Below are 26,237 nucleotides of genomic sequence, written 5' to 3'. Positions count from 1 at the left end.
CTTTAATATCCCACTCAGTCTAATCCCACTCTCCCCCTCACTCCCCGCACCCTTTAATATCCCACCCAGTCTAATCCCACTTTCCACCTCAGTCTCCACACCCTTTAATATCCCACCCAATCTAATCCCACTCTCCCCCTCACTCCCACACCCTTTATTATCCCACCCAGTCTCATCCCACTCACCCCCTCACTCCCCGCACCCGTTAATATCCCACCCAGTCTAATCTCACTCTCCCCCTCACTCCCAACACCCTTTAATATCCCACTCAGTCTAATCCCACTCTCCCCCTCACTCCCCGCACCCTTTAATATCCCACTCAGTCTAATCCCACTCTCCCCCTCACTCCCCGCACCCTTTAATATCCCACCCAGTCTAATCGCACTCTCCCCCTCACTCCCAACACCCTTTAATATCCCACCCAGTCTAATCCCATTCTCCCCCTCACTCCCCGCGCCCTTTAATATCCCACCCAGTCTAATCCCACTCACCCCCTCATTCCCCACACCCTTTAATATCCCACTCAGTCTAATCCCACTCTCCCCCTCACTCCCCGCACCCTTTAATATCCCACCCAGTCTAATCGCACTCTCCCCCTCACTCCCAACACCCTTTAATATCCCACCCAGTCTAATCCCATTCTCCCCCTCACTCCCCGCGCCCTTTAATATCCCACCCAGTCTAATCCCACTCACCCCCTCATTCCCCACACCCTTTAATATCCCACCCAGTCTAATCCCACTGCGCCCTCACTCACACACCCTTTAATATCCCACCCAGTCTAATCCCATTCTCCCCTCACCCTTTAATATCCCACCCAGTCTAATCCCACTCTCCCACTCACTCCCCACACCCTTTAATATCCCACCCAGTCTAATCCCACTGCCCCATCTCTCCCACACCCTTTAATATCCCACCCAGTCTAATCCCACTCTCCCCCCTCAGTCCCCACACTCTTTAATATCCCACCCAGTCTAATCCCATTCACCCCCTCACTCCCCACACCCTTTAATATCCCACCCAGTCTAATCCCCCTCTCCCCCTCACTCCCCACACTCTTTAATATCCCACCCAGTCTAATCCCACTCTCCCCTCACTCCCAACACCCTTTAATATCCCACTCAGTCTAATCCCACTCTCCCCCTCACTCCCCGCACCCTTTAATATCCCACCCAGTCTAATCCCACTTTCCACCTCAGTCTCCACACCCTTTAATATCCCACCCAATCTAATCCCACTCTCCCCCTCACTCCCACACCCTTTATTATCCCACCCAGTCTCATCCCACTCACCCCCTCACTCCCCGCACCCGTTAATATCCCACCCAGTCTAATCTCACTCTCCCCCTCACTCCCAACACCCTTTAATATCCCACTCAGTCTAATCCCACTCTCCCCCTCACTCCCCGCACCCTTTAATATCCCACTCAGTCTAATCCCACTCTCCCCCTCACTCCCCGCACCCTTTAATATCCCACCCAGTCTAATCGCACTCTCCCCCTCACTCCCAACACCCTTTAATATCCCACCCAGTCTAATCCCATTCTCCCCCTCACTCCCCGCGCCCTTTAATATCCCACCCAGTCTAATCCCACTCACCCCCTCATTCCCCACACCCTTTAATATCCCACCCAGTCTAATCCCACTCTCCCCCTCACTCCCCACACTCTTTAATATCCCACCCAGTCTAATCCCACATTCACCCTCACTCCCAACACCCTTTAATATCCCACCCAGTCGAATCCCACTCTCCCCCTCACTCCCCGCACCCTTTAATATGCCACCCAGTCTAATCCCACTCTCCCCTCACTCCCCACACCCTTTAATATCCCACCCAATCTAATCCCACTCTCCCCCTCACTCCCCGCACCCTTTAATATCCCGCCCAGTCTAATCCCACTCTCCCCCTCACTCCCCACACCCTTTAATATCCCACCCAATCTAATCCCACTCTCCCACTCACTCCTCACAGCCTTTAATATCCCACCCAGTCTAATCCCACCCTCCCCCTCACTCCCCGCATCCCACCCAGTCTAATCCCACTCTCCCCCTCACTCCCCGCACCCTTTAATATCCCACCCAGTCTAATCCCACTCACCCCCTCACTGCCCACACCCTTTAATATCCCACCCAGTCTAATCCCACTCTCCCCCTCGCTCCCAACACACTTTAATATCCCACCCTGTCGAATCCCACTCTCCCCCTCTCTCCCCGCACCCTTTAATATCCCACCCAGACTAATCCCACTCTCCCACTCACTCCTCACAGCCTTTAATATCCCACCCAGTCTAATCCCACTCTCCCCCTCACTCCCCGCATCCCACCCAGTCTAATACCACTCTCCCCCTTACTCCCCGCACCCTTTAATATCCCACCCAGTCTAATCTCACTCTCCCCCTCACTCCCCACACCCTTTAATATCCCGCCCAGTCTAATCCCACTCTCCCCCTCACTCCCCGCACCCTTCAATATCCCACCCAGTCTAATCCCACTCTCCCCCTCACTCCCCACACCCTTTAATATCCCACCCAGTCTAATCCCACCCTCCCCCTCACTCCCCGCATCCCACCCTGTCTAATCCCACTCTCCCCCTCACTCCCCACACACTTTAATATCCCATCCAGTCTAATCCCACTGCCCCCTCACTCCCCGCACTCTTTAATATCCCACCCAGTCGAATCCCACTCTCCCCCTCACTCCCCGCACTCTTTAATATCCCACCCAGTCTAATCCCACTCTCCCCCTCACTCCACGCACCCTTTAATATCCCACCCAGTCTAATCTCACTCTCCCCCTCACTCCCCACACCCTTTAATATCCCGCCCAGTCTAATCCCACTCTCCCCCTCACTCCCCGCACCCTTCAATATCCCACCCAGTCTAATCCCACTCTCCCCCTCACTCCCCACACCCTTTAATATCCCACCCAGTCTAATCCTACTCTCCCACTCACTCCTCACAGCCTTTAATATCCCACCCAGTCTAATCCCACCCTCCCCCTCACTCCCCGCATCCCACCCTGTCTAATCCCACTCTCCCCCTCACTCCCCACACACTTTAATATCCCATCCAGTCTAATCCCTCTGCCCCCTCACTCCCCGCACCCTTTAATATCCCACCCAGTCTAATCCCACTCTTCCCCTCACTCCCCGCACCCTTTAATATCCCACCCAGACTAATACCACTCTTCCACTCACTCCTCACAGCCTTTAATATCCCACCCAGTCTAATCCCACTCTCCCCCTCACTCCACGCACCCTTTAATATCCCACCCAGTCTAATCTCACTCTCCCCCTCACTCCCACACCCTTTATTATCCCACCCAGTCTCATCCCACTCTCCCCCTCACTCCCCACACCCTTTAATATCCCACCCAGTCGAATACCACTGCCCCCTCACTCCCACACCCTTTAATATCCCACCCAGTCTAATCCCATTCTCCCCTCACCCTTTAATATCCCACCCAGTCGAATCCTACTCTCTCCCCGCACCCTTTAATATCCCACCCACTCTAATTCCACTGCCCCCTCATTCCCCACACCCTTTAATATCCCACCCAGCCTAATCCCACTCTCCCCACACCCTTTAATATCCCACCCAGTCTAATCCCACTCTCCCCCTCACTCCCCACACCCTTTAATATCCCACCCAGTCTAATCCCGCTCTCCCCCTCACTCCCCTCACCCTTTAATTTCCCACCCAGTCGAATCCTACTCTCTCCCCGCACCCTTTAATATCCCACCCACTCTAATCCCACTGCCCCCTCATTCCCCACATCCTTTAATACCCCACCCAGTCTAATCCCGCTCTCCCCCTCACTCCCCATAGAAGAAATATCCAACCAATCGACTCCCACTGTCCCCCTCACTCCCCACACCCTTTAATATCCCACCCAGACTAATCCCATTCTCCCCTCCCCCTTTAATATCCCACCCAGTCTAATCGGACACTCCCCCTCACTCCCCGCGCCCTTTAATATCCAACCAAACTAATCCCACTCTCCCCTCACTCCCCACACCCTTTAATATCCCACCCAGTCTAATCCCACTCTCCTCCTCACTCCCCGCACCCTTTAATAGCCCACCCACTCTAATCCCACTGCCCCCTCATTCCCCACATCCTTTAATATCCCACCCAGTCTAATGCCACTCTCTCCCTCACTCACCACACCCTTTAATATCCCACCCAGTCTACTCCCACTCTCCCCCTCACTCCCCGCACCCTTTAATATCCCACCCAGTCTAATCCCACTCTCTCCCTCACTCCCCGCACCCTTTAATATCCCACCCAGTCTAATCCCACACCCCCTCACTCCCTGCGCCCGTTAATATCTCCCCCAGTCTAATCCCACTCTCCCCCTCACTCCCCACACCCTTTAACATCCCACCCAGTCTAATCCCTCACTCCCCGCACCCTTTAATATCCCACCAAGTCTAATCTCACTCTCCCCCACCCTTTAATATCCCATCCAGTCTAATCCCACTCTCCCCCTTTAATATCCCACCCAGTCGAATCCCACTCTCCCCCACACTCCCCGCACCATTTAATATCCCACCCAGTCTAATCCCGCTCTCCCCCTCACTCCCCTCACCCTTTAATATCCCACCCAGTCGAATCCTACTCTCTCCCCGCACCCTTTAATATCCCACCCACTCTAATCCCACTGCCCCCTCATTCCCCACATCCTTTAATATTCCACCCAGTCTAATCCCACTCTCCCCCTCACTCCCCACACCCTTTAATATCCCACCCAGTCTCCTCCCACTCTCCCCCTCACTCCCCGCACCCTTTAATATCCCACCCAGTCTAATCCCACTCTCTCCCTCACTCCCCGCACCCTTTAATATCCCACCCAGTCTAATCCCGCTCTCCCCCTCACTCCCCGCACCCTTTAATATCCCACCCAGTCTAATCCCACACACACCCTCACTCCCCGCGCCCTTTAATATCCAACCAATCTAATCCCACTCTCCCCTCACTCCCAACACCCTTTAATATTCCAACCAGTCTAATCCCACTCTCCTCCTCACTCCCCGCACCCGTTAATATCCCACCCAGTCCAATCCCACTCTCCCCTCAGTCCCCAAACCCTTTAATATCCCACCCACTCTAATCCCACTGCCCCCTCACTCCCTACATCCTTTAATATCCCATCCAGTCTAATCCCACTGTCCCCCTCACTCCCCACACCCTTTAATATCCCACCCAGTCTAATCCCACTCTCCCCCTCATTCCCCGCACTCTTTAATATCCCACCCAGTCTAATCCCACTCTCCCCTCACTCCCCGCACCCTTTAATATCCCTCCCAATCTAATTCCACACTCCCCCTCACTCCCCGCACCCTTTATTATCCCTCCCAGTCTAATCCCACACTCCCCCTCACTCCCCGCACCCTTTAATATCCCTCCCAGTCTAATCCCACACTCCCCCTCACTCCCTGCACCTTTTAATATCCCTCCCAGTCTAATCCCACACTCCCCCTCACTCCCCACTCTCTTTAACATCCCACCCAGTCTAATCCCACACCCCCTCACTCCCTGCGCCCGTTAATATCTCCCCAGTCTAATCCCACTCTCCCCCTCACTCCCCACACCCTTTAACATCCCACCCAGTCTAATCCCTCACTCCACGCACCCTTTAATATCCCACCAAGTCTAATCTCACTCTCCCCCACCCTTTAATATCCCATCCAGTCTAATCCCACTCTCCCCCTCACCCTTTAATATCCCACCCAGTCTAATCCCACTCTCCCCCACACTCCCCGCACCCTTTAGTATCCCACCCAGTCTAATCCCGCTCTCCCCCTCCCCGCACCCTTTAATATCCCACCCAGTCTAATCCAACTCTCTCCCCACACTCCCCGCACCCTTTAATATCCCACCCAGTCTAATCCCGTTCTCCCCCTCACTCCCCACACCCTTTAATATCCCACCCAGTCTAATCCCACTCTCCCCCTCACTCCCCGCACCCTTTAATATCCCACCCAGTCTAATCCTACTCTCTCCCCACACTCCCCGCACCCTTTAATATCCCACCCAGTCTAATCCCACTCTCCCCTCACTCCGCGCACCCTTTAATATCCCACCCAGTCTAACCCCGCTCTCCACTCTCTCGATGCTCCCTTTAATATCCCACCCAGTCTAATCCCACTCTCCCTCTTGCAATCCCAGGAACGCAGTGGTGAGTGGTCTGAGAATATTGCAGTCTGCTAGACTCTCAGTCTGTCCAAGTTTGAAGCAGTTGGTTGCAAAAATATGTCTTGACCAGTCACTTAAGAGGACATTAGATTCAACCATGCTGAATACCCCTTAAATATTCCTGAGGTTAGGGTGTACAAGTGACACATGAATTCCGCTATCATGAAAGTGATCATTTACCTTGGGAGTGTCGGGTTCTGTGCGATTCAACCTTGATGGCACCACAGTTGAGCCCGACTTTGTAACCTGACATCCACACGTGGGCTGTAATGTTGGTTTGGGGAGTGGAGGGGGTGTTGTGATCTAGATAGAATAGGTGACATCAAATTGACTGGGTGAGAAGGACCGAGACCGATCTTGTTCACCTGCCACCTGAGAGTCTCATCATACAATTGATGAAATTAGTTCTTTCTGTCCCGTCTGGTCTCAATCAAAAGGCTGAGTTTGGATTTAGAAATTCCTTTCGTTTATTTCAAATAGCTTGCAAGCTGACGGAGGCAGGAGACCCATGTCTCTTGAAACTCCCAGAGCGAGTGAGACAAAGGGAGGCAACACATGGGGTCTTTAGTTTACATTCATGCAGTATCAAGTTCCACATACACGAATACAAGATTCCGATAGGCCCTTTCCTTGACCTGGTCATATAATCTAACGGATTCTGATAGGCTCATTACACATTCCTTTCCTTCCTCTGGGCCTCTGCCTCCCAGCAGCCTTTGTGCAAAGAGCCAGTCCCTATAGCCACCCCTTCCCCTCTCGCCATGCTTTGCCCATCTCTTTGTTCATCCCTACAACCCGAATCAATGTCCATAATGCACTATTCTAACTGGTCATCCCAGTCTAATGCTCTTTTCTTTAGTTCAATTCCTCACAATAATGGAAATATTGATTAATTGCAGCGATCAATCCTTACCAATGTGTCTACAACCAGCTCAGACATCAGGTGAGGGAAAGCCCAGTGGGGGAGAGATTTGGGAATGATCATAGATTATCATAGTGCAGAAGGAGGCCATTCGGCCCATCGAGTCTGCACCGGCTCCTGGAAAGAGCACCCTACCCAAGGTCAACACCTCCACCCTATCCCCATAACCCAGCAACCCCACCCAACACTAAGGGCAATTTATCATGGCCAATCCATTTGACTACGGCTAAAAGGTGGGACTCATCCAACAGGGAGATGTGGACAATCCCTCAGGAACGTGTTATTCCAGGAAAAGGAATATAGGGAATATCCAGCTGGGATGAGCTCTGGGGAGGGAAGACCAAAGAGTGGGACCAGCGTCACCTGGTCCTCCTGAGCACACTCCGCCTCGCCTTTGTCAGCTCGTCACTGGCTCTAATCCTGCATCCAAAATGTTTTTTTCTGAACAGAATCGATCGAATTGGCATTTGAATGAATACTAAATCTTCTGCCCTCTTTCTAGGAATCCTTTTCCAAAGATCGCCACTCACTCACTGACATACTGTTTAGTTTGGAATTCTCCACTTCAAGCTGTGGCCTTGACCTCTGCTCTTCCTTTTTTTGGACAAGGTGAGACGTGAGACCACTGGCCATGGCCAATGTCCAGTCAGCTTGACCTCCTCCAACATGCCCAGTTGACACACTCACTCCTCAATCCAACTCTCCATCCTATCAATCATCCTAGTCACTTTTCATCAATAACTGGAATTTTCTTTCTGTACTGTAGTGATTTAGATTTATTGTCTGGTGTACCATGGTACAGTGAAAAGTATTCTGTGTACAGTCCAGTTTGAGCGTACCATACATGAAAAATGTACGATAGATATATGATGTAAATACATAGGCATCGGGTGAAGCATACGGAGCGTAGTACTACTCAGTAGAGAAGTTGCGTCGAGAGATCAGTTCAGTCCATAAGAGGGTCATTCAGGAGTCTGGTCACAGTGGGGAAGAAGCTGCTTTTGAGTCTGTTCGTGCGCGTTCTCAGACTTTTGTATCTTCTGCCCGATGGAAGAGCTTGGAAGAGAGAATAGTCTAGGTGGGAGGGGTCTTCGATTATGCTGCCCACTTTCCCAAGGCAACGGGAGGTGTAGACCGAGTCAATGGATGGGAGGCAGGTTTGTGTGATGGACTGGGCAGTGTTCACGACTCTGAAGTTTCTTGCGGTCCTGGGCCGAGCAGTTGCCATACCAGGCTGTGATGCAGCCCAATAGGATGCTTCCTATGCTGCATCTGTAATAATTGGTATGAGTCAATGTGGACATACCGAATTTCCTTAGTTTCCTGAGGAGGTATAGGCGCTGTTGTGCTTTCTTGGTGGTAGCATCGACGTGGGTGGACCAGGACAGATTGTTGGTGATGTGCGCCCCTAGGAATTTGAAGCTGTTAACCATCTCCACCTCCGCCCCGTTGATGCAGACGGGGTGTGTACGATACTTTGTTTCCTGAAGTCAATGACCAGCTCTTCAGTTTTGCTGACATTGAGGAGAGATTGTTGTCATTACACCACTCGACTAGGTTCTCTATCTCCCTCCTGTATTCGGACTCGTTGTTCGAGATCTGGCCACTACGGTCTTGTCATCACCAAACTTGCAGACAAAGTTGGAGCCAAATGTTTCCACGCAGTCATGTGTGTGTGTATATGGAGTATAGTAGGGGGCTAAGTACGCAGCCTTGCGGGGCCCTGGTGCTGAGGACCAATTGTGACCAATACTGGGCTCCACACATTAAGAAGAATGTCAGGTGCAGAGGGACAGCACGGTGGCACAGTGGGTTAGCACTGCTGCCTCACAGTGCCAGGGACCCGGGTTAGCACTGCTGCCTCATAGCGCCAGGGACCGGGTTAGCACTGCTGCCTCACAGCGCCAGGGACCCGGGTTAGCACTGCTGCCTCACAGCGCCAGGGACCTGGGTTAGCAGTGCTGCCTCACCGCGCCAGGGACCCGGGTTCAATTTTGGCCTTTGGTCACTGTCTGTGTGGGGTTTGTAAGGTCTCCCCGTGTCTGCATGGGTTTCCTCCAGGTGCTCCGGTTTCCTCCCACAGTCCAAAGATGGAGCATAAAAGAGGTGTTTTTGTAACTGTACAAGGTACGAGTGAGGACAAAGCATACAAAGTGGTGAGGATTAGTGGGAAACCAGAGGATTGGGAAGCCTTTAAAAGCAAGCAGAGGACAACTAAAAAAGCAATAAGGGGGGAGAAGATGAAGTATGAGTGCAAGCTAGCTAGTAATATAAAGAAAGATAGGAAGAGATTTTTTTAATACATAAAAGGTAAGAGAGAGGCAAAAATAAACATTGGACCACTGGAAAATGTGGCTGGAGAAGTAATAATAGGAAACAAAGAAATGGCAGAGGAACTGAATAGTTACTTTGCATCAGTCTTCACGGTGGAAGATACCAGTGGGATGCCAGAGCTCCAGGAGAACCAGGGGGCAGAGGTGAGTGCAGTGACCATTACTAAGGAGAAGGTTCTTAAGGAGAAGGTGGATAAGTCACCTGGACCGGATGGACTACACCTCCGGGTTCTCAAAGAGAAAGCTGAGGAAATTGTGGAGGCATTAGTGATGATCTTTCAGGAATCACTGGAGGCAGGAAGGGTCCCAGAGGACTGGAAGGTGGCTAATGTATCACCCCTGTTTAAGAAGGGAGGGAGGCAGAAGACGGGAAATTATAGGCCGGTTAGCCTGACTTCAGTCATTGGTAAGATTTTAGAGTCTGTTATTAAAGATGAGATTGCGGAGTACTTGGCAGTGCATGGTAAAATAGGACTGGGTCAGCGTGGCTTCGTCAAAGGGAGGTCATGTCTGACAAATCTGTTAAGAGTTCTCTGAGGAGGTAACAAGCAAGTTAGACAAAGGAGAACCAGTGGACGTGATTTATTTAGATTTCCAGAAGGCCTTTGACAAGGTGCCGCATAGGAGACTGTTGGTCTCCTCATGGTGTTCAGGGTAAGATCCAGGCATGGATAGAGGATTGGCTGACTGGCAGAAGGCAGAGAGTGGGAATAAAGGGGTATTTTTCAGGATGGCAGCCGGTGACTAGTGGTGTGCCTCAGGGGTCTGTGCTGGGACCACAACTTTTCACAATATACATTAATGATCTGGAAGAAGGTACTGAAGGCACTGTTGCTAAGTTTGCAGATGATACAAAGATCTGTAGAGGGACAGGTAGTATTGAGGAAGCAAGGGGGCTGCAGGAGGATTTGGACAGGCTAGGAGAGTGGGCAATGAAGTGGCAAATGAAATACAATGTGGAAAAGTGTGAGGTTATACACTTTGGAAGGAGAAATTTAGGCGTAGACTATTTTCTAAATGGGGAAATGCTTCGGAAAGCAGAAACACAAAGGGACTTGGGAGTCCTTGTTCACGATTCTCTTAAGGTTAATGTGCAGGTTTAGTCGGCAGTTAAGAAGGCAAATGCAATGTTAGCATTCATGTCAAGAGGGCTAGAATACAAGACCAGGGATGTACTTCTGAGGCTGTATAAGGCTCTGGTCAGACCCCATTTGGAGTATTGTGAGCAGTTTTGGGCCCCGTATCTAAGGAAGGATGTGCTGGCCTTGGAAAGGGTCCAGAGGAGGTTCACAAGAATGATCCCTGGAATGAAGAACTTGTCGTATGAGGAACGGTTGAGGACTCTGGGTCTGTACTCGTTGGAGTTTAGAAGGATGAGGGGGGTTCTTATTGAAACTTACAGGATACTGCGAGGCCTGGGTAGAGTGGACGTGGAGAGGATGTTTCCACTTGTAGGAAAAACTAGAACCAGAGGACACCATCTCAGGCTAAAGGGACGATCCTTTAAAACAGAGATGAGGAGGAATTTCTTCAGCCAGAGGGTGGTGAATCTGTGGAACTCTTTGCCGCAGAAGGCTGTGGAGGCCAAATCACTGAGTGTCTTTAAGACAGAGATAGATAGGTTCTTGATTAATAAGGGGATCAGAGGTTATGGGGAGATGGCAGGAGAATGGGGATGAGAAAATATCAGCCATGATTGAATGGCGGAGCAGACTTGATGGGCCGAATGGCCTAATTCTGCTCCTATGTCTTATGGTCTTAGAAGACACATTTAGATACTGTGTCTAGTTTTGGTCCCCTTATTTAAGGAAAGATATATTATTGGGGGCAGTACAGAGGAGGTTTACTGGGATGATACTGGATATGGAGGGATTGCATATGAGGAAAGATTAAACAGGTTGGATCTGTATTCCTTGGCGTTCCGAAGAATGAGAGGTGACAGGATTCAGACATAAGATTCTTCCGGGTTAGACAGGGTAAATGTTGAGAGGATATTTCCACTCATGGGAGAGTGTTGCCGCGAGGGCAGAGTCACAGAATTAGAGGGAACTCATTTACGATGGATTTGAGGAAGAGTTCTTTCTCTCAAAGAGCGGTGAATCTTTGGAATTCTTTATCCCAGGAAACTATGGAGGCCGAGTCCTTGAACAGTTTCAAGGCTGAGATCGGTAGTTTTTTAATTAGTGGGGGAAAAAGAGGTTGGAGATGAGGCAGAAAGTGGGACTGAGCGAGTGTTAAATCAGCCACGATTTTCTTCAATGGTAGAGTATAAAGGCTGAATGGCCTCCTCCTGTTTCTATTTCTGAAGTTCTGATGCAACACTTCCACCCCCCCGTCCTCAGTCTCTCTTCCGCCTGCTCCAGATCTCGATTCTCTCCCCTATCACCTTCCCGTTCTTCCTGAAATCGCACCACGTCCTGGACTCCATCGTGTGCTCGAGGCACTGTCCAACTTGTGCCATGAGATAGCGCCTGGCTAAAAAGTAGTGCTTACTGAGTGAGCACTGTACTGTAATTTTCAAAAAGAATTTGTATTTCTTACATTTAGTGATGTATTCGGAGTTATATCAGTTAGGGATGCAAAGTGCTCCAAAAGGTTAGGTGGGGTTACTGGGTTAGGGAGATAGGGAGGCGTAGGCTTGAGTAGGGCACATGTGTGGTAAAGTATTTCAAATTGTACATTGTTTTTTAATGCCAGTAATGTCTGAATGAATCTAACTGGTTTTATCATTGAACCGATCATTCACTTCAAGTTGCTTCACTAAAAGTCACAATTTTCAGGAACACAATCACAACTTGAAGTGAGGATGAACTGTAATTTAGGAAGACCCCCTGTGTGACCCCAGTGGTAATATTCTCTCAGACTGGTCACAATATATATCATCGCCCTCTGGCTCCTCAACCAACCAACTGTGCTGAGCGGAAAATGCTTCCATGGGTTCCTGCTTTTTATTTTCAATTCCAGGCTTTCCAGAGGTAAACAAGACCTTCCTGAAATCTGACCAAGTGCCACTGCCTTCCTCCTCCACCTTCGCAGCACCACTCTTCATAAAACCAGATTGCTTTTTAGAATTTACAGTGTATTCGATCCATCGGGTTTGCACTGGCCCTATTCAAGCCTACGCCTCCCTATCTCCCTAACCCAGTAACCCCACATAACCTTTTGGATACTAAGGGGCAATTTAGGATGGCCAATCCACCTAACCTGCCCATCTTTGGACTGTGGGAGGAAACTGGAGCACCCGAGAGTCGTATCCCTCTATTTCCTCCCTATTCATGGACCCATCCAGATGCCTCTTAAATGTTGCTAATGTGCTGCTTCCACCACATCCTCTGGCAGCGCGTTCCAGGCACCCACTACTCTCTGTGTGAAAAACTTACCCCGCACATCTCCCTTAAACTTTCCCCTTTCACTTTGAACCTGTGCCACCTTGTAATTGACACTTCCACCCTTGGAAAAAGCCTCTGACTATCCACCCTGTCTATGCCTCTCAGAATTTTGTAGACCTCTATCAGGTCTCCCCTCAGCCTCCGTCTTTCCAGTGAAAGCAATCCTAGTTTATTCAACCTCTCATAGCCAACATCCCCAGGACCAGGCAACATCCTGCGAGAGTAACATCGACATCTCTGCTGTCTCCTGGCTCCTCTCCAGCATTCACTGAGCTCTGGGTGACTTGTGCAAGAGTTCCTGCAATTCCTTCTCTTCTTTTCTTCTGCATCTTATCTTCTCCTGAGATTTTGTCTTCCGAAGCTTGGACTTTAAGCTGTCAGGTAGCTGTCAGGATGTAAATCGTGCCTCTGTTCAGCTCTGGTACCTGACTGAATTCCCTTCTTTGTTCCAGAGTCTTCACAGTTAACCACAAGTGCAGAGCTTCAATGAAACCGTCGGCAATCAACAAGAGCCTACAGCAATGGTACAAGTTTGTTATTGTAAATTTCTGGAGTAATGATCCCCTGGGCTAGTCCGCGGTCAATGCCAGCCCCACTCGACCCAGGGTCACAACACAATTCAAATAAATAAATAAATGTTGGGTAAACACCCTGAGTCTTTGGTCCTTAAGTTGCCCAATACGTACTGTCACCAGGTTTGTGAATTAAAACACAATTACTTTCATTAATAGCCATGATTAAATATGCAGCAAATACAACAGGTTAACTGTTATCTTTTTAAAAATAAATTTAGAGTACCCAATTTTGTTTTCCAATTAAGGAGCAATTTCTCTTGAGTATCCAGGAACCAACTGGCCATTCCTTGCTTCTCCGAAGATCCTCCCACTGGGGTAGGATCCTATTGCCCTTAGTGTTGGGTGGGGTTATGGGGTTAGGGTGGAGGTGTTGACCTTGGGTAGGGTGCTCTTTCCAAGAGCCGGTGCAGACTCGATGGGCCGAATGGCCTCCTGCGCTGTAAATTCTATGATACTCTATGATCCAATCACCGCCTGTTCCCGGGCAGAATACAGCCTTTTGTCCAATTGATTGGCCACCAGCCAACCCATCGAAGGAGTCCCACTGATCTCTCGGGTGCCAATAATTCTGAGTTCAGCTGCCTGAAGGCTAGCACAGTGCTCTCTTTTGTAACTTCTGAGCTCCTCATTTCCCCTGCTCAACTTAAAGATGCATGTCCATTAAGCATCCATAGATCAAAATGAAAACAGGAAAAATAAAGAAATGGGAAATGAAGGAATTAACAGGAAGGACCCTTTCACTGGGTAGAGATATAGGGGAATTCAACATTTCACAGCTATTTGTTTTTTGTATGGGGCTGATGTTTGTGCGTCCCTCACGATCCCTGATGGGATAGTGTGCCCTTTGCACTGATCGTTCGTACCATCGTCTCACATGTCCACCTTGATCAGGAGGTGGTCATTCAACCCTTCAGCCTGTTGATCTTTATTAGTGTCACAAGTAGGCTTACGTTAACAGTCGGGGCCCGGATGCTCAGAGAAGAAGCTGTGAGTCTTTCTCAAGAAAAGCTGCATAGCTGCTGTATTTCTGAACCTACAGGGAACCTGGATGAATCTCCAGTGAAAACCATTACAGACTGAAAGTAAAAACCTCAAACTAAAAGTCTGGCCTGAAGAAAGGTGTCGTTGGAACAACCATCTGCAACAAAGACTCTTATCCTTTTACTTTCATCATTATTTTTACACCCCTCTTTTCCTCTGTGTTTGTTTGTCTGTGTGTGTGTATATAGATAGATGGTGGGAGTGAGTTAAAGATAGGAGGTTAGCAATTAGGTAATAGTTAACCAGTTATATTTGCTGCATATTTAATTATAGTTAGTGTTATTAATAACAATTAACTGATTAAATTTACAAACCTGGAGACTGTAGTTATTGGGCAGTCAAAAACTTTGGGTATTTTCTAAGAATTAATTCTTAATTCCAATTGTTTTGTGACTCCTGAGTCAAGTGGGACTGGAATTGAGCACGCACTGGCCCAGGGGGTTGTAACATAATTTGGGGGCTCAGTTCAGTGATCTTTGGAATGGTATTCGGTGACATTTGGGTTATAATAATAATAATCTTTATTATTGTCACAAGTAGGCTTACACTAACTGCAATGAAGTTACTGTGAAAATACCCTAGTCGCCACATTCTGGCACCTGTTCGGGTACACAGAGGGAGAATTCAGAATGTCCAAATTACCGAACAGCACATCTTTCGGGACTTGTGGGAGGAAACCGGAGCACCCGGAGGAAACCCACGCAGACACGGGGAGAACATGCAGACTCCGCACAGACAGGGAATCGAATCTGGGACCCTGGCGCTGTGAAGCAACAGTGTTAACCACTGTGCTACCGTGTGTTTATCATTCAACCACCTTTTTGTTGATCACCTTCGCTCATCTGCCTTGGTAATGTAACCCTTACCCACAGAAATCCAGCAATCTCAGATTTCAATAGGCCCCCAACCTCAGTTTTTTGGGAGGGAGAGAATCTGCACCAATACATGAGAAACACCTGATCTGTCTACTAAATCCCATTGGCCAGCACTTGGCCCATAGCCCTGAATGCCAAGACGTGCCGAGTGCTCATCCAGGTACTTTTTCAAGGATGTGAGCCATCCCGCCTCTACCACCCTCCCAGGCAGCGCGTTCCAGACTGTCACCACCCGCTGGGTAAAAAGGTTTTTCCTTAAATCTCCCTAAACCTCCTGCCCCTCACCTTGAACTTGTGTCCCCCTCGTAACTGACCCTTCAACTAAGGGAACAGCTGCTCCCTATCCACCCTGTCCATGCCCCTCAGAATCTTGTCCACCTCGATCAGGTCGCCCCTCAGTCTTCTCTGCTCCAGTGAAAACAACCCAAGCCTATCCAACCTCGCTTCATAACTGAAATGTTCCACCCCAGGCACCATCCTGGTGAATCTCCTCTGCACCCCCTCCAGTACAGTCACATCCTTCCTATAATGTGGCGACCAGAATTGCACACCGTACTCCAGCTGTGGCCTCATGGAAGTTGAATCAGGATAAATGATGTGGATAGGTTGCAGACTCGCTTTATATTTCCTTGATTACAGGAGATTGATGGATGGTCTAATGGGATTTCAAGGTACTTTGTAATAATTTAACTTGCTTTGTTTGACATGACTTCCCTTTGACTGATTCAAGCTGTTTGTTCCTGACCAGATCATTATTTGTCCAAATACACTTTCTGTTCTTAATAACAGATTCTAAACTCGAGGGTGGCAAGTTTGCTTCTCTGGAGGACACTTGTGTTAATTCACCAGATTTCCTGGCTCAGATATATTTTTGAAGCCATGTTCCATTGTCTTGTTGCTCATCATTTTCTTTTCTGATTCTTTCAGTTTCCTGGTTGAATGATTGTGGCAATTGGTGGTCTGTGTCATGGCTGTAATCGAAGGAGTTGGTGATGAGGTGACGATACTCTTCGGCCTGGTCTTCATGGTGTTGGTGTTGGTGTTGGCATGGGCCTCCACTCGCACTATAGACCGAGGCGACCAGGAGCTGCGACCCGCTGAAAATACCTCTGCAGGCATCTCAGACCAGCAGGTTCCATCCTGCATCTCTCCCACCAACCACTCACCAGATCAAGGAGAAACAAGAGCCAACACAAGAGAGGTGGAATGCAAAGCAGAGGAGACAGAACTGAGCGAGGACGAGAAGGAAGAACAGAGCGAGGGTGAGAAGGAAGACCAGAGCGAGGACGAGAAGGAAGAACAGAGCGAGGACGAGAAGGAAGAACAAGGTGGGGATGAGGAGAGGGAAAAGCAGAGCGAGGAGCCAGTGAGAAAGCAGAGCGAGGTGGGGGAGGAGCGGCAGAGTGAAGAGGCGGAAAAGCGGGAGGAGAGGAATGAGGTAGAGGAAGAGTTTCAAGCCAAACATGAGACGTCTGCAGAGAAAGGAGCAGAGAGGTTGGTTACAGATAATGTGTCTGATTTGGACACCTCACCGCTTGACACAATGGAGTTACGTCAGCGAGTGACGTCTGCAAGTGTTAGGGAAGAACTCGAGACTCTGTCCTCTTGTGACCAACCTCCTGACAGTGACTGTGCTGAGGACAACCCCATGGTGCTGAGGCTAAAGTTTTTGAATGACAGTGAGAGAATAGCTCACGTAAGATCAGAAGACACAATTGGACATATAAAAAGGTAAAAGCTCACTCAACAGTGTTTTGATTCTATGGCACGCAGCTTAATGGAGTTAGGAATTTATAATATTACTCGTATGTCTCTTGGTGTCTGTCGGGCTCCCCCTCTTTTAAAAACAATATATTTTATTACAAACATATATGAAAAGTTTCAACACATAAAGAATTTGGAAACAAGCTTCCCAACAAACAACTGTACAGTTTATACAAATTTCCCCCTTTTTCGACCCCACCCCCCTGCGACGACAACTCCTCAAACACAGTCACGAGCATCCCCCACATCGCCTCGAAACCCTCCGCTCAACCCCTTAACTCTTATTTCATCTTTTCAGGCTGAAGAAAGTCATATAAGCCACCAGCCAGGCCGCTGCCCCCGGTGGCATTGCTCCCCCAGCCAGACCACTACCCCCGGTGGCATTGCTCCCCCAGCCAGGCCGCTACCCCCGGTGGCATTGCTCCCCCAGCCAGGCCGCTACCCCCGGTGGCATTGCTCCCCCAGCCAGACCGCTACCCCTGGTGGCATTGCTCCCCCAGCCAGGCCGCTACCCCCGGTGGCATTGCTCCCCCAGCCAGGCTGCTACCCCCGGTGGCATTGCTCCCCCAGCCAGGCCTCTACCCCCGGTGGCATTGCTCCCCCAGCCAGGCCGCTGCCCCTGGTGGCATTGCTCCCCCAGCCAGGCCGCTACCCCCGGTAGCAATGCTCCCCCAGCCAGGCGGCTACCCCCGGTGGCATTGCTCCCCCAGCCAGACCGCTTCCCCCGGTGGCATTGCTCCCCCAGCCAGGCCGCTACCCCCGGTGGCATTGCTCCCCCAGCCAGACCGCTACCCCCAGTGGCATTGCTCCCCCAGCCAGACCGCTTCCCCCGGTGGCATTGCTCCCCCAGCCAGACCGCTACCCCCGGTAGCATTGCTCCCCCAGCCAGACCACTACCCCCTGGTGGCATTGCTCCCCCAGCCAGGCCGCTAACCCCGGTGGCATTGCTCCCCCAGCCAGACCGCTTCCCCCGGTGGCATTGCTCCCCCAGCCAGACCGCTTCCCCCGGTGGCATTGCTCCCCCAGCCAGACCGCTTCCCCCGGTGGCATTGCTCCCCCAGCCAGACCACTACCCCCTGGTGGCATTGCTCATCAGCCTGGCCGCTACCCCCAGTGGCATTGTTCCCCCAGCCAGACCGCTACCCCCGGTGGCATTGCTCCCCCAGCCAGACCGCTACCCCTGTTGGCATTGCTGCCCCAGCCAGACCGCTACCCCCGGTGGCATTGCTCCCCCAGCCAGACCGCTTCCCCCGGTGGCATTGCTCCCCCAGCCAGACCGCTACCCCCGGTGGCATTGCTCCCCCAGCCAGGCGGCTACCCCCAGTGGCATTGCTCCCCCAGCCAGGCGGCTACCCCCGGTGGCATTGCTCCCTTCTCCGATACCCGAAATAGTGCCACCAATGGGGTCCGGCCGAACCTCCTCCCTCACTATCCTGGTTAGAGCCGCACATACTCCCGCCCAGAATCTCTCCAACTTTTCGCAGCACCAAAACCTGTGCGTGTGATTCACTGGAACTCGCCCACACTTCTCACACTCGCCTGCCACCCCCTGAAAGAACCCACACATTCTTGCCCGGGTTATATGCATCCTCTGTACGACCTTGAACTGTATCAGGATCATCCTTGCGTGTGAGGAGGTCGTATTTACCATTCATAGTGCCTCACTCCATACTCCCCAGTTCATCCCCCCCCCCCCCCCCCCCCCCCACGCTCCCCCTCCCACTTCTCCTTAATCTTCACTCCCAGCCACCTGTATATATCTCCGATTCGGCCTTCCACAGTCGCTGCAGCAGGGTGTAGCTCGGCAACCTTGGGAACTCCTTCCAAACGCTCTGCGCAAAGTCCCTTGGCAGGTACCTACACTCACTTCCTCTTGGGAGCTCTCCCCTCTCCTTCAGCTCCTCTATACTGGCAAACATCTCTTCCACATACAAATCCCTCACCTGAACCAGCCACACGTCTCCACTTCCTATTCACACCGTCTATCACCCCCGGCTCAAAACTGTGATTTTCACACAACAGTGTTAACACCGACATTCCCTCTATCCTAAAATGCTTCCTCAGCTGGTTCCAGATCTTCACCGTGGACTGCTCCTCCGGGCCATTAGCAACGTTGCTGTTACCATAGCCCTTCAGCTGGACCCCCTACAGGATTCCTCCTCCATCCTAACCCATTCTAACCCCTCTCCTTCCCACCACCGCCTCACCTTCTCCATGTTCGCTGCCCAATAGCATTGAAGCAGGTTGGGCAACGCTAGCCCTCCCTGCTGCCTCTGCCTCTGTAACAGGGTCCTCCTAACCTTGGGTCTTTCCCCGCCCATACAAAGTCCGAAATAATTGTGTCTAGTTTCCGAAAGAAGGCCTTCGGCATACAGATCAGGTGTGTCCAGCGGGTCTGAAACATATCACAGAAGGCCGTCAGCATAGAGCGATACCCGATGCTCTCTTTATAAAAGCAAATTACTGCGGATGCTGGAATCTGAAACCAAAGAGAAAATGCTGGAAAATCTCAGCAGGTCTGGCAGCAACTGTATGGAGAGAAAAGAGCGAACGTTTCAAATCCAGATGATCCTTTGTCAAAGCTTGTCAAAGATTTTCCCGCATTTTCTCTTTGGTTCCCGATGCTCTCTCTGTCCCCTGGTAATCCATCGCCACTCTGCCAACTCCCTAAGAGCCATTGCCAGAGGCTCTATAGCCAGTGCAAACAGCAGCGGCGACAGCGGGCATCTTTGCCTTGTTCCCCTGTGTAATTCAAAGTTCCGGGAACCCATGTCATTGGTCCACAAACACACCCTCAGTGCCACATGCAACAGGTGCACCCATGCCACAAACTGCAGCCCAAACCCGAACCTTCCCAGGGCCTCAAACAGGTACCGCCACTCCACCCAGTCGAATGCTTTCTCCCCGTCCATGGACACCACTACCTCCAGTACCTGAGCTCCCGATGGGGTCATAACCACATTTAACAACCTCCTTCTATTACTAGAGAGCTGTCTACCCTTTGTGAAACCTGTCTGGTCCTCCAAAACCACGCCCAGGCCAAAACCTTCCTCCTTCCCGCCACTAACTTAGCCACCACTTTCACGTTGTATTTAACAGCGATATTGGCCTATACGATCCACATTCACAGGGGCTGGTTTAGCACACTGGGCTAAATCGCTGGCTTTGAAAGCAGACCAAGGCAGGCCAGTAGCGCGGGTTCGATTCCCGTACCAGCCTCCCTGAACAGGCGCCGGAATGTGGCGACTAGGGGCTTTTCACAGTAACTTCATTGAAGCCTACTTGTGACAAGCGATTTTCATTTCATTTCACATTCCAACGGGTCCTTCCCCATTGTTGGTATTAATGTGATCGTTGCCTGCGTCATCGTCTCCGGCAGCTCCCTGTTTTCCAACGCCTCATTAAACGCCCCCAAGAAATGTGGCGCCAGGTCCGTCACGAACTCTTCATAAAATTCCGCCGGATAGCCATCGGGCCCCGGAGCCTTCCCCTACTTCATACCCCTTATACTGTCCAACACCTCCCTCAGTCCCAGGGGCTCCTCTAGCACCCGCCTCTTCTCTTCCTCCAGCTGTGGAAACAACAGTTCATCTAAGAACCTTCCCAAGTCCTGCTCTTAAACCCCGGGTCTTAAACCTCTGCTTCCGTCCCGATCTAAACCGAATCTCCAGCCAATAGGGCGCATGGTCTGAGATTACTATCCCCGCATACTCTGCCCCCGCCCTCCAGCCAAAACCTCACCACAAAAAAGTCAATTCTGGAACACACCCTGTAAACATGAGGGAAAAAAAGAATACTCCCTTTCCCCTGGGTTCTGAAAGCGCCATGGGTCCCCCATACCCATCTTTTCCAGAAACCCACCCAGCTCCTTTGTCATTCGTATCCTACTCATTGACCTGGGACTCGACCTATCCACCCTCCGCTCTGGGACACAATTAAAATCCCCTCCAATAATCAACTATTGCGTGGCCAAGTCCGGGATCACTGCCAGCAACCCCCTCATAAAACCCACATCATCCCAATTTGGGGCATACACATTCACCAATACCACCGGCGTCTCTTCTAATACCCTACTCACCATCACATATATCCCACGCGGGCCCCTCACTTCCTTCGCGCTCACAAACCCCGTTTTTTACACATCAAAATTGTCACTCTCCACAACTTTGAATCAAATCCCGAGTGGAAAACCTGCTTAACCCACCCCTTCCTCAGCTTAACCTGGTCCTTCACGCGTAGGTGCGTCGCCTGCAGAAAGACCACCTCTGCTTTCAAGCTCCTGAGGTGCGCAAAGACCTGAGATCTTTTCACCTGTCCATTGAGCCCTCACACGTTCCACATTATCAACCCTACCGGGGGCTTAGGCCTTCATTCCCCTCGACCGACGGCCCTCCTCCCCTTTCGGCTCTACCCCCGTTAATTTCACTCTGTACCTGGCCCATCCAAGGTGGCCCCTTTATCCGCCCCGACCATGTCTTTCGTGATGAAACCGGAGCAGCCGGAGGAAACCCACGCAGACACGGGGAGAACGCGCAGACTCCACACAGACAGTGACCCAACGCGGGAATCGAACCTGGGACCCTGGCGCTGTGAATCAGCAGTGCTAACCACTGTGCCAGCCATCTCTCCAAATTTCCAGTGAAGACTGGCTTGTGTTCTGTATTGATGGCCTAACAGTGAGTGTCCTGGTTAAGAATGCCAGTGGGTGGGAAAGCAATGGACAATGTGCTGCTTTGGGAAAACCAAGGGCAAGTTGGAATCTTCAGTACAGGCGGAACACAACTTGTCTTTTGGTTGATTATTGGTGGGTGGGAGTAGGCTGAGGTTGCTGCAGTTGGTGCTGCCTCTTGGCCTCACTGATTATCTTCTCTGCTTGTTAATTTGTTTCTCTCTCTCCCTCTCCCTCCCTCTCTCTCTCTCTCTCCCCCCCCCCCCCCCAGGACCCACTTCCCCAATCAGGAGCACCAGATCCGGCTGATCTACCAGGGGCAGCTACTAGGAGATGACACACGGACCCTGTCTTCGCTTCACATCGTTAACAACTGTGTCGTTCATTGCCACATCTCGCAGAATGCCACTCCTCAGTCCCCTGCAGGGAGCCACGCGGCCGAGCACACCGACACCACCCTCAACATTGGCGGCCTCATGCTGCCTGTCTTCTTCCTCATGCTTTCGGTGCTGTGGTATTACCAGATAAACTACCGGCAGTTCTTCACCGCGCCCGCCACCATCTCGCTTGTTGGCATCACCATTCTGTTCAGCTTTGTGGCTTTTGGAGCTTACAGGCGGTGAGGTTCCATCCACCTCCAGACTCGGAACCGATTGTGCGGGACACCAGACCTGGGACTGACACAAACTCTGCTTTCTATCAATCAAACTCGAAAATAATTTGGAAGTTGTGACAATTATATTATTACCGTGTGACATATCCTTGGAGGTGTGTTTTAATAAGATGACCAATGCTGTCGTTTTCATCTATAAAGCTCTTTGCACCTTGTGCCTGGAGTCTAGTCATTTTTCTGACTGCCCCTGGGCTCCATATCCACAAGAGGGGGCAGTAGGAATCCTACCCCAGTTTCTGCCCAGATACAGACCCTCCAAAAATGGAGGGGACGATGAGTCTCGGCTTCTATCTCTGCCAGATTTACCCGACGGCAGAGGAACTAGCTTTACAATCGCATTCTCTAGTTGGCACGTATAAGTAGAATTTTCCAGCAGACAAGATGTCATTCAGCCCATAATACCTCTGCTGGCACTGTCGGGTAATCTGCAACAAATGTCCCCATTTGTATTTGGAGCCCTGTATGGCTGTGTTTGTGTGGGATTGATCATTGGAATAGGATGGGTCCATTTATTCCTGCAAACATGTCCAATAATATCGTCACTGATCTCTGCCCCAGCTTCAAATACCCACATTGCCCAACAGTACCTTTACTTAACATAGATCCATAAATCTCAGATTTAAAAAACAATGGATCTTGCATTAACCCCCTTTTCTGGTCGAGTTTCAGACTTATACCCCCCTTTGACAGCAGAGGTGTTTTTAAATTTCATTCCTGAAAAGGTCTGGCTTTGGCCCAAGTGCTATGTCTTATGGAACTAGTTTTTCTCTCACTCTCGCTCTCTCAACATTCATTTGTGGACCGTTGCAATTTAATCCTTGGAGTCCAGGTAAAGCAGAGATGCTTCAGCGGGATTTGGACAGGCTGAGTGAGTGGGCACATGCAAGGCTGATGCAGTATAATGTGGATAAATGTGAGGTTATCCACTTCGGTAGCAAAAATAGGAAGTCAGATTATTATTTGAATGGGTGTAAATTGAGAGAGGCGGATACTCAGCGAGACCTTGGTGTCCTCGTCCATCAGTCGCTGAAAGCAAGCGTGCAGGTACAGCCGGCAGTAAAGACAAATGGTATGTTGGCCTTCATAGCGAGAGGATTTGAGTACAGAAATAGAGATGATTTATTGCAATTGTATAGGACATTGGTGAGGCCACAGCTGGAGTATTGTGGGCAGTTTTGGTGACCTTATCTGAGGAAGGATGTTCTTGCTGTGGAGGGGGAGCAGCGAAGGTTTACCAGACTGATTCCTGGGGTGGCGGGACTGTCTTATGAGGAGAGACTAAGTCGGTTAGGATTATACTGATTGGAGTTTAGAAGAGTGAGAGGGGATCTCATAGAAACTTATAAAATTCTAACAGGATTAGACAGGGTAGATTCAGAAAGAATGTTCCCGATGGTGGGGGAGTCCAGAACTAGGGGGTCATAGTTTGAGGATAAGGGGTAAACCTTTTAGGACTGAGGTGAGGAGAAATTTCTTCACCCAGAGAGCGGTGAATCTGTGGAGTTCACTCCCACAGAAAGTAGTTGAGGCCAAAACATTGTGTAATTTGAAGAAGGAATTTGATACAACTCTTGGGCTGACGAGATCAAGGGATATGGGGGGAGGTGCGATCAGGGTATTGAACTTGATGATCAGCCATGATCATAATGAATGGCGGAGCAGGCTCGAAGGGCCGAATGGCCTCCTATTTTCTATGTATGCTTCTGTGTAACGGTGCATAGCTGCAGCTTAACTTTGACCCTGTTGTATTGTCCTTTCTATAAATGTGGCAGCATTCCATTCGCCTTTTTCATTATCGTCTGTTGCTGTTCACGACTTGTTAATGTTCAGTGTACTTGGAGCGTGCCCCCCCCCCACCTCACCCATTCACTCGATCTATCAATGCTTCTTCGTAGGTTTACATTGCTTACGATGCTATACGAGGTGTACACGATTATGACAGCTTTAGATAAGGTAGACAAAGAAATATTTCTCATTTGCTTGGGGTACAAGACGGGCGTGGTCACAGACTTACCGTTTTGGACAAGTGATACGGATTTGATTTTGATTGAGATTTATTGTCACGTGTACCAAGGTAAAGTGAAAAGTATTGTTATGCGTACAGTGCAGGCAGATCATTCCGTACATGGGGCAGCACAATGGTGCAGTGGTTAGCACTGCTGCCTCACGGCATCAAGGTTCGATCCCGGCCCTGGGTCACTGTCCGTGTGGAGTTTGCACATTCTCCCCGTGTTTGCGTGGGTTTCGCCCTCACAACCCAAAGATGTGCAGGGTAGGTGGATTGGCCATGCTAAATTGCCCCATAATTGGAAAAAATGAATTGGGTACTCTAAATAGGACAAACATATATACACAATGTAAATACATGGACATCGGGTGAAGCATACGGAGCGTAGTACTACTCAGTAGAGAAGATGTGTGAAGAGATCAGTTCAGTCCATAAGAGGGTCATTCAGGAGTCTGGTAACAGCGGGGAAGAGGCTGTTTTTGAACCTATTAGTGCGTGTTCTCAGACTTTTGTATCTTTTGCCCGATGGAAGAGGTTGGAAGAGAGAATAACCCAGGTGGGAGGGGTCTTCGATTATGCTGCCCGCTTTCCCAAGGCTGCGGGAGGTGTTGACAGAGTCCGCAGATGAGAGGCAGGTTCGTGTGATGGACTGGGCGGTGTTCACGACTCTCTGTAGTTTCTTATGGTCTTGGGCTGAGCAGTTGCCATACCAGGCTGTGATGCAGCCAGATAGGATGCTTTCTATGGTGCATCTGTAAAAATCGGTAAGAGTCAATGTGGACATGCCGAATTCCCTTAGTTTCCTGAGAAAGTATAGGCGCTGTTGTGCTTTCTTGCTCTTGGTGTCGGTATGGTGGATAGATTATTAGTGATGTCTCCACCTAGGAATTTGAAGCTTGTCAACCATCTCCACCTCGGCCCCATTGATGCAGACACGGGCATGTTCCACACTTAGCTCTCTGAAGTCTCTGACCAGCTCCTTAGTTTTGCTGGCATTGTGGGAGATTGTTGTCGTTACACCTCTCCGCTCGGCTCTCTATCTCCCTCCTGTATTCCAACTCATCGTGGTTTGGGATCTGACCCACTGCAGTAGTGTCCTCGGGAAACTTGTAGATGGGGGTTAGAGCCAAATTTAGCCACGCAGTCGTGTGGGTATAGGGAGTATAGTAGGGGGCTAAGTCCGCAGCCTTGTGGGGTCCCGGTATTGAGGACGATCGTGGAGGAGGTGTTGTTTATCCTTACTGATGGTGGACTGGGGGTCAGGAAGTCGAGGATTCAGTTGCAGAGGGAGGAGCCAAGTCCTCGGTTTTGGAGTTTGGATATGAGCTTGGCTGGGATTATGGTGTTGAAGGCAGAGCTGTAGTCAATGAAAAGGAGTCTGATAAAGGAGTTCTTGTTGTCAAGATCCTCCAGAGATGAGTGTAGGGCCAGGGAGATGCTGTGAGCTGGTTGTGGCAGTATCAGAATTGCAGTGTTACAGTATGTTGACAATCCAACCGGGGAGGGGGCCATACTAGACTTGGTATTGAGGAATGAACTAGGCCAGGTGATTGATGTTTCAGTGGAGGAGCATTTTGGGCTTTGCGACCATAATTCCATCAGATTTCGGATAGTCATGGATAGGGACACGAGACGCCCACGGGTGAGGGTGCTTAATTGGTGAGAGCCAATTACATCCAAATTAGACAGAAACTTGTAGTCTTTTGAAGGGGTAACCAAGAAGGTAGATGAGGGCAGTGCAGTCGACGTTGTCTACATGGACTTTGACAAGGTACTGCATGGTAGGTTGTTG

The 26,237-nt window shown here is 50.3% G+C and overlaps 1 protein-coding gene across 4 annotated transcripts in view; it reads left to right on the top strand.

The window, feature by feature from the left end:
- tmub1 (transmembrane and ubiquitin-like domain containing 1) overlaps nucleotides 1-22,592 on the top strand; it is a 70,060-nt gene extending 47,468 nt beyond the window's left edge. For 2 of the 4 annotated variants that reach the window (XM_072468567.1, XM_072468568.1), the window contains exons 2-5: nucleotides 7,621-7,727; nucleotides 13,293-13,364; nucleotides 16,259-17,062; nucleotides 22,036-22,592. In XM_072468567.1, the coding sequence (XP_072324668.1) occupies nucleotides 16,299-17,062; nucleotides 22,036-22,387 (1,116 nt within the window). In that variant the 5' untranslated portion in view covers nucleotides 7,621-7,727; nucleotides 13,293-13,364; nucleotides 16,259-16,298 and the 3' untranslated portion in view covers nucleotides 22,388-22,592. The remainder of the gene's footprint in view (nucleotides 1-7,620; nucleotides 7,728-13,292; nucleotides 13,365-16,258; nucleotides 17,063-22,035) is intronic. The other 2 variants (XM_072468569.1, XM_072468570.1) reach the window with 1 other exon arrangement.
- The last annotated feature ends 3,645 nt before the right edge of the window (nucleotides 22,593-26,237 follow it).

The sequence above is a fragment of the Scyliorhinus torazame genome, chromosome 11, assembly GCF_047496885.1.
Source record: "Scyliorhinus torazame isolate Kashiwa2021f chromosome 11, sScyTor2.1, whole genome shotgun sequence".
Classification (NCBI taxonomy): domain Eukaryota; kingdom Metazoa; phylum Chordata; class Chondrichthyes; order Carcharhiniformes; family Scyliorhinidae; genus Scyliorhinus; species Scyliorhinus torazame.
This window is presented reverse-complemented; position numbering and strand designations above follow the sequence as displayed.